Source organism: Galendromus occidentalis, unplaced genomic scaffold (genome assembly GCF_000255335.2).
Source record: "Galendromus occidentalis unplaced genomic scaffold, Mocc_1.1 scf7180000076574, whole genome shotgun sequence".
Lineage (NCBI taxonomy): Eukaryota > Metazoa > Arthropoda > Arachnida > Mesostigmata > Phytoseiidae > Galendromus > Galendromus occidentalis.
In genome coordinates this window covers 71,355-80,499 of record NW_003804563.1, presented here as the reverse complement: position 1 = coordinate 80,499, position 9,145 = coordinate 71,355, and the positions used below count along the sequence as shown (strand labels likewise).

The 9,145-nt window shown below is 52.6% G+C and overlaps 1 protein-coding gene across 1 annotated transcript in view; it reads left to right on the top strand.

Annotated features, from left to right (window-relative positions):
- The first annotated feature begins 217 nt into the window (after window positions 1-217).
- Window positions 218-9,145, top strand: part of LOC100904545 (uncharacterized) — a 14,265-nt gene continuing 5,337 nt past the window's right edge. Inside the window, exons 1-3 of the mRNA XM_003739609.3 lie at window positions 218-1,477; window positions 6,138-6,229; window positions 7,657-7,855. Coding sequence (XP_003739657.3) covers window positions 538-1,477; window positions 6,138-6,229; window positions 7,657-7,855 — 1,231 coding nt within the window. The 5' untranslated portion in view covers window positions 218-537. The remainder of the gene's footprint in view (window positions 1,478-6,137; window positions 6,230-7,656; window positions 7,856-9,145) is intronic.

Below are 9,145 nucleotides of genomic sequence, written 5' to 3'. Positions count from 1 at the left end.
GTCAACAGAACACTCGCAATTAACGCGGAACCTTTGCTGCTTTCAGTCAGGCGTCGCGAGTCATCAACATCGTAACGGCATTCACAACACTCGCAACGTTGTAGGACGACCCATACGCCGATGATAATCTCTCGTCCTACGTCACGACTGCGTCGCAGCTTCGAACAGCTCAATCGATCTCATCGGCGTAGTTCGTCGTAAGAGTCGCAAATCACCTCTGAGATAACACGAGCGCAGAGTCCCCCCCGCTCGAGCTTAGGAGGTCGTCTTCGAAGACACCGACCCCGAATGAGGATCGCGAATCTCCCCCACCAAGGGAGAGCGGGACGATGAGCAAGAACTCGGAGAGTTGAAATCCATCAACAAGGCAAGCTCGTCAATGGTCGACTAATTGTCGATCTTGTAGCCGAACGTAAGGTGCTAAAATTAATCCACCCTCGCCCTTAAGGCGTCTCCCTCCGAGGAGTCCACCAACGCGGATTTGGTCTCTCTCCCCTCTCGTTTTACGACGACGTAATCGTATATCCCCGGAGCAGCATGAGCAGGAGCTTCAGACTCATGTCGTCCACGGAGACGGAGTACGATACCCGAGATTTCCCGGCACCGTACCAGCCGCGCCAGTTCTCCGGCGCCGACGATTACTTCGAGGGTATCGAGGAGGACAACAGTTCCGGTGGCCGGAACTCCGCTCGAGGACACAGCTACCAGGGTACTTCCCCTCCCCTCCACTCACCGCATCACTCCCAGCTAGAGTCGCAATCGTCGTATCCAGTTCAGTCACCGTATCCCACAGAAACGTTCACGCCGTACGACAACGTTCGGCGGCCCCGTTCCGCGAGCATCCCATTTGTACTTGATAGCGGTCACGACAGACCCTCCTCATCGGCTTCCCACCGCGTTGATCGCGCTTTAGTGGAACAGGACTCACTAACCTCGCCGCAGGGCTTCGAAGAGGAAAACCGCATGAGGCCCGCAGGCCAGCATTATGCCCCACACCCGATGGACAGTCCCGACTCGCCTTCTCGGCGGCATCGGCCCAGGGCTAGAACTCTCGAAGGACTTTTCTTTCAAACCCGCCACAACCGTTCACAATCATACCGAAGCAGTTCGGCTCGTTCTGAACTTCACGACGACCTCGAGAACGACTTCTTCAGACCGCGCGTTTCGACGATGCCCAGTGCCAATCCGAACGGCTCCCCGGGCGAAGAGCAACACTTCTATTTGGCGAGAAACTTCCAAACGAACTCGAAAGGCAAGCTCGTCAATTGCGGCGATTGCTATCGTGAGGGTTCTCGCAGCAACACGTCCGTGAACTCGAGCTCGTCGAACAAATCGTCTCCCGCAGCAGCTTCCGCGGCGGGCGACGGCGGACCCCCGCTCAAGGTCATGATGTTGGGAGGTGTTGGTGTTGGTAAATCGTCACTCGTCTCGCAGTTCACGTCCTCGGAATTCGTCAACGCGTACGAATACTCCTGTGGTGAGTACTACCACCCCCCCTCCTCTCCCAGTACTTACGCCCCCTTGAGCTCGAGACAAAAACCCAGACTCCCATAGGCTGCTTGAATATTCTTTGCGTTCCCCATTCCCGAATCTGCGTGAACGATGCGGAATTACGCATTTGCTGCCGCTGTGAGTTCAATCGGAAACGGAGCTCGTTTCGAGCAGACGCACGTTTCGAAATCGCTGTTTCTCGAGCTCCCCTCATTTTCTTCCACCCCCTTAAATAGCTTTTCGTACGGAGCGAATTTTCATCCCGGCGGGAATCGAACGGCTTCGAAGAGGGACGAACGGAATGAAAAATCGATGTTGATTAGATCGTTCTCTAGCATCTCGGCTTCCTTGTGATTGTCCCGAGCTGTCGGTGTGTTTTGATCCGTCAGGCCATTCCCGCAGTCAGATGTTCGGCGGGACCCGGATCGGAGCCAGGCACGGACCCAAGCGCTCTTCTGCGTCGAGTTTCGAATGGCAATTATTTCTCTCTCGGCAAAAAGAAAGTGACGAGAGCATTGAATCATCTCTGAGGCATCGATGAAGACACTTCAGACGGGCTGCTCGCCCCGTTCGTGAACTCTGGAAAGGAGTCGAGAAGTTCCGCGGTGAACTCGATGGGAAGGCGTGCGCACTGACTCGGGAAGGACAGTGACGAGTTCGGACTTGCAAAACTCGAGCGTCTATTTTTAGACGACATCCTCATTGAGAATGGTGACTGAGCTCATGCGATAAGGCTCCGAGCTCTGAAATTGAGCTCGGTTTAACGTCGCCATGAGATTCATTGTCTGATCGTTCTCAAATTCACCAGGACCCTTCCAAGCATGACTCCCGCCTTTGCGGGAAGCTGTGTACGTACAAACTCCGAGTCGGTAGCGCATTTGCCATGAGCATGCTCCCAGAATCCCCTCTCCATCAGGGGCCAAAGCACTTCTTGCTTCTCAGCTGGCAAATCGCAAATTGTAAACAAGCCACGGAGGTATGACGGCCCGCTAAAAACTCTTGTTTCGTCCTTGCTGACATCGAGTCGAGGTAAACCGCATTAATAATTGACCAATTCAGGTAAAGGCTCGCCTGGGTAAATGTTGCACAAAGGCCCCCGACTCTTCGTTATTTGAGAGAGAGCTCGGAAGCTCGATGAGGTCGAGCCCCGAGTGAATTCTCTTCTCGGATCCGGGGAAGTCTCTCTCGAAGCTTCTCCTCGTTGCAGACTGTGCTACATGAGAATTGACTGCGTATTGACTTTCGCATTGTGGGATTCTTCTGGAAGCAGTTTGCCACATGTCTCTCCGGAAAGCTGCATCGAGGCTTTTCGAGAGACTCGAGTACAGTAGTTCGGGAGTGATGTGCTCGCCCCGTTTCCACCTACATTGTGGGTCCCAATGATTAGGGATCGACCTCCCAGAGAAGCCTACGAGTCGACTTCATGTTGGATCTGTTCAGGCAGAGAAGGCCCTCCCGTCTGCCGGCCGATAAGGGTCTGAAACGAGCCCCGATCCTGGACTGGTGTCTCGTTCGAGGTCTTTATCTGCGTGGTTTGCCACCGCAAGCATCCCCGAAGTTTTACGTTTCTCCTTTCGTAAATCCCCTCGATACACACTCGGAGAGATTGTCTTTTAACGGCACTATCATTGCGGAGAGGATATCTGTTCGTTGGGCTCTTCCCTAGTCCCTGATACGTGCCCTATCGCTACCCCCTAAGGATCTTGTGCAATGGGCATGACAATAGCAGCGTCTATTAGGTGCTATTTCGAGTCCTGTCCCAGAGTAGTTGGGAGCCCAGGAAGTCGAATGAAAGTCCAAGTTGGGTTTCTTGTTTGCTCAATGCTCGGGAGCAAGAGAAAGGAAACGGGTCAATGGAGCTTCGAAACTTCTAGAATGTCCCGGTTTCCCGACTTTCAAACGAGCTCACAGCCCCGAAATCCCTCCCGGCCAGAACGAGAACCACCAGTTCATTCCTGTCGAGTATCTGGGATGGCATCGATCAGGGAAGAGCGACCCGCTCTTCGGTGTAACTCTCCCTATATCGCAACCGGAGAGCCTCCTCCAGAGTCAACAACAAAGCGATAGGCTGCGATATTCGGATTGAGGAAACGATCAATACACCTCGCTTTCTCCGAAGCGAGTTTCTTTGCCGACAGAGGTGAAAAACGAGAATTTCTCCGCGGATGGCTCTTTTCGAAAGAGCCCGCAAAACCCTCTCCCATCGGAATGTCTCTTGTGTTTCCCTCCCAAGAATCCACTCGAGGATGGACTCAGAACGCCGAGACCGCCTGACTAGAGGATACGCCCGAACGTGCCAACGGTGAAAGCTTGACACACGGAAATGAAATGAGGAGTCTGAGCTGCATGACAGAGGGAGAGACTCCGCTCCCAGGGGTCTAACTTAATGATTCCATCCCCTGTCTCCCCGGATGAAGACGCCATTTACCAAGCCGCATATTCAACGATTCATTTTTCATCTTCCCGGCCCGCACAGTACCCTTGAATATTTGAAAAAGGAATCCCCCGCGCCCGCTATTGATGATGACGCCAGCGTCTTTCTTCAATTTGTTGTTCTTGAAAACTTCCGGATTCCGTCACGCCTCTTCCTCGCACCGGATACTCCTGGGAAACGGCGCTTCGGAAATTATTTCCGTCGTATTTCGGTGTACTTCGTGTCTAGAGGGACCATTTAGTTACACACGGGCTCCCCGCTCGAAGATCCCGTTTGGAGCTAGAGCGTCTCACGCGCGCTGGGCAACGAGACTCCACCTGGAGTCCAAACTCACCCGTTAGTCGAGCGGGAGGACATCGTTTAAAACATATGTGTAGTGTTGTGGTCGGGGAGAGGTATCTCCCATCTCTGCTGAAGTATCAGCGAGCCGCAAAGTGAGGAGGCCAGGTTCAAAACTTTTCCGCGCAGCCCAACTCGAGGAACCCGAGCCGCGTTTACGAGAGTCTCTCACTCCGCGAGCTCCGAGGGAATTCAAGGGAAGCTCCGTGTAGCTCTGGCATGGGTTGAAGCACATCAATGAGAGCGAAGCAATCTAAATATATTCAGGAATCGCTATCAAGATGCTCTAGTGAACAAAAAACTCGACCAACAAGCTTGTTTTTACGGCTTCGGCCGATCTTGTCGAGGCTGGTTGAGACTGACACGATCATCCGCAAGACCAAATAAGGATTCCCTCGGTCACCGCTCCTTTGCGAGAGCCATGCATGAGGTCGCAAGGTCAACGAGCGATGATGCTTGTGGAGCGATGCGAAAAGCGTGACAAACTCCGGCATGTGCCTGTCATCAGAGTCCAGCCCGCCGGCTGCATATTGAGTCGGAAGTGAAAATCATTAATTGGATGAGAAAAGCATTCCGGGATTCCCTTGACGAATTCGCGGTCTCGAGCGAATCGCATAGCTGATCGAGAAATGTCATCTGCCGGAAATACACATAAACGAGTAGCGTAAACGCATGACTCCGGCGGCCTTGACGTGGCATACGTTCGTCTCCCACGCTGATCGGAAGACTCGTTTCTATTACAACGTCGCAGTCGCAATCCGAATAGACGTGGCTTATAACCGTAAGATGAGACCAGCGGTCTCTAGTACGCAGCGTAGACGTTCTCGATGTTTACGAATGACTCGATGAGCCCATTTCTCGACCTCATTCACTCGCCCCCTGGTAAGCCAGCTTCGCGAACCGTAAAATGCTGCCGAAAGCCGCCTCGAACTCATACCCTGCTCGTCCGCTCTATGGAGATCGATTCCCGCGAATCTCACGCGGAATCTCCCGCGACAGGAGTCGTCCCCGCCCGAGTCCCGTCAGTCCGCACTCCGAGCATGATCTTCTGGAAGAATGTTGGCTGACGTCTACGGATGACGCAAATCGTCTACATATCAAATTCGTAGATGTTCTGACCCCGACCAGCGGTGGTCGTGGAGAGTTCGGAGCTCGGAATGCTCTCGAGCGAGCGACGAAAACGCGGGAGAATTTCTGGCGACGGAATTTACGGAGGATTCGCTCCGGAATTTCCCGTAGGGCATCCGACCGAAGTTGACGATGAATCTCTCTGCAAGCTCAATCCTCATCATGAAGGCTGCACGGTACCAGCCGGAGCTTGATAATAAGGACTGTGTCACCTACCTGCTGTTGGGAGAAAAACCTTGAGATCCCGGCCGCCGCTTTCGGCGAACATCAAAAGTTCGCTGCGGTCGTCTGCTTGAGCAAGGTCGTCGAGCACCGTTTCCGGAGTCGGCCGTGAACTAAACTTTTGCCTGAATCTTTGTTCGCGATGGAACCATCGGAGCGGACAGAGAGCGGGGATATCAAGACGATCCGAGGATCCGTTCCCGCCGTCATTTCCTCGTCACCTACGCGATTCGACGGCTCCTGTCGTCAGAACTCCCGCTGCTCGCCATAATTCCCGAGGAAACAGACTGATTTCTGCGGTCTAGCAGTCCGCACAAGTATATTCGCATTGACGATCGCTTGGACACCGAATCGAGGGGAGGGAATACCGATCGATTCTTGCCATTTTTTTCCCATCTCATGTCTCGGAAAAACTTACATAGTTTCTGAGCTAAGCGTAAGGAATCGCAAGGAAATGCAGAAAATACCATGATGATGCCGGGATTCACCTTCACAACCAGCGTACGCTTTCCCGTTCTTGCAGACGAAGAAGAGATACGGCCTGTATCGGTTATAATTGATGATGAGGAATACTACTTGAGCTTCATAGATCACCCCATCTGCTCGGACCTTTCGGTAAGTCTGTCGAAAACGGAAGCGAACTTCCGAGAGCATTCTTCGTAGGTAATGACGCTGCACGGCGCTACGTAGGCTTTGTTCAAATCGGTTCTGGACTCTTCTTGATCTTCCAAGTTCGGAGGCGATTGCCCCACGCTTTGGGTCAGTGTCCTGTTTCGAGTATAGTTGCCCCCCGGCAAATCGAAACAGGAAAGTTTTTTTCGATTTCGTTATTCAGCTCCTTCCGCTCCTGCGTGGCACAGATTCTCGATCACTCATGGAGTGTTTCTGTAGCGCCCACGGTTTTTGAAAGAGAAATGAGAAGAGTGAGAGAGGCAACCACGCAAGCCCTCGTAGCGTATGAAAAATTTTGAGGAAACATCGGTGGGCGAATTTAGCTCCGAAACGATGAGCTCAAGCTCTGGGGAGCTCGGACGCATCCCAGTCCCGAGAAAAAGACCCACGCGGTTAATTGGTAAGTTTCTCGGTCAAATTCGCTCATTTATATTCAAATTAGAATTCACGCCATCCAGGCTGTATGCTTTGTTGTCGCATCGCCGCGGCGGACGAGCTGGTTCAAACTCAGTCAGGAAAAAGCTTCTCACGCTCGGTTCTATGCGACTCTTTCTCTTGTCGAGTCCTGGGTTCTCCATCCACGGTAACAAGCTCGTGGTCGTCGCAACTAGGAGCATGAATAAATCGAAACTTCGCCAATGCTCGGAAGAGGGGACAGTCCCGGGACCCTCAACAATTTCAGAAATAGAACCGAGCGTGAGAAGCTTTTTTCTGACTGAGTTTGCGTCTGGGAATGAGTCCTCCAGAATCCGTGATCCGCGATAAAATGTCGGAAGAGTCGGAATGAGGAGCTGGTCTGATTGGATCAGGAATCTCGTATTTTCCGCGCCGCATCCCGGTCGAGAAGCAATGTCAAACGTCGGTATTTGCCATACTGACTTGGTGCTGTACGATGCGATACGATGCTTGCGTGCAGTCTACGCAATTCTGTCCCACAGTCTCGAATCTTCTGCGTTGTAATCATAGACTCAGGAGTTAGAAGCGAACGAGGGGATCGCGGAGGGATGATGAGTCGGGATCCAAAGAACTCCGTGTACGAACATACGAGACCTTCCGACCGAAACAGTCGAGGAATCCACCGAGATATCCATCGAGGGTAGAAGAAGTTCCTCGACGGCTTTGCGAGACACCACTGCTGAACAAGCAGGGGAGGAATGTGATAGGAACTCCGAGCTCCTGGTTGCGACAGAGGCGTTGGTGAAGCGTATTCCTACATGAATATTATATTAACCCCCGGAATAACATCAGCCAACGTGGACGCAAGTCTGACAACAGGGGAAGCTTTCTCAGAACATGCCATCGCGTAGTGTCGACTCTAGATGTGACCTGGGGACAGAATAATGAGATTTCTCTACCGAATTTTCTTCCAGCACCCAGGATCGGCTGAGGATCAGGCGACTGACGCAGACGCGTATCTTGTTGTTTACTCGACAACAGACGCAGGAAGTTTCCAGAAAGCAGAGGACCTTCTGAATAAGCTCCGACAGAGAGGCGAAATACACAATCGAGCCGTGATTCTGGTGGCGAACAAATGCGACCTTGCCCGATCTCGAGAAGTCTCAGAAAGCAGTAAGTATCGATAAATTCTCGAGGAGCAGGCAGCAAATAGGAACGGGTCTCCTGTCCCGGAGCGGGCAAGAGAGTTCTTCGAATACCGTATATTTAATTGTGACAGGGCTCCGAAGACCCCTCGTACGCTTCGGACACCAGCCTCAGCCCCCTGTAGCAGGAGTTTGCGTTCCCGAAGAGGGGCGTGCTGGCGGCGGGAGCCGCTGCAAAAGGGCGTTGTATTCGAGAATTTCTGGAGAACGAAGTCTGCCGCCCTCGACATCGTATTACTCTCCCGAACAATAAAGACTTGAATCGCGGGGGGTTGCTACCGTTCCGAAGTCCATTGGCTTGTCGACGAGTCTCGATCACTTGTCTTCCGAAACCAAGGTCAAGTCCTTTGTAGACGTCGGAGGGAACAAGATTCATACGCCGCGCCGCGAAAACTCCTAGACCAATTGCGACGAACGATACAATGGGAGAAATTCTGAGAGAAATAGATTGCAGATTGAGAGATAGGCGCAACAGCATCAGGAGCTTCACGGGAACCTGTGGACGGACTGAGGAGCGGTGTCGGTTGAGCAGCCCAAGTAGATTGGAGGGAGGAGAACGACTGTCACGTACGCGGCTTTCTTTTGTCAACGAAGGACGCACGATCCGCCTGGAATGCGGAGCGACATCCGCAACAAGACCGCTCCCTTCGTTTGGAACCCTTCCCGGTTTCTGTTCAGCGTCTCGGTTCGCTGCGGGAAATTTCCAACAAAATAACGGTGAAATGAATCTGAGAATATTGGGTTCCCGGTGGGAGGCGCGGTTTATACATTTCGGTCGATACCCGAGGGAGGAATGAATCGAGGCAATAGCGACCGTTTTTCTTCCAGCCCCGATTAAAAAAGTGAAACGAGAGAACTGCAATCAAAGCAAACATCTGCAGCGTCTCCTTTCGGCACCACACCGGTATCGGAACTTGAATCTCCGCCCGTTGTGGATTCAGGCCGGATTTCTTCTGCTGTGCATCCAATGTCAGCAGCGACTAGCGCCAAATGCACTCCCGTGAACAACTGATTAACACCCCCCTACTGATGAAGCGCGACTGTCCGTGATCGCACCTACTGATGAAGCGCGACCGTCCGTGATCGCAGACGTCTTCAGAAACTCTTGAAATTCTCCTCAGAGCAGAGAAAACGGCAGGGGGACCTGAGATTTGACTCCTCTCAACTGTCGAGTCTGTCTACTAATTTAGCGCTATCGGAATCAGGTGCGATCCATCGGCAGCCAGGATATTTCGGACTGCTTCGAGCAATCGCTGAA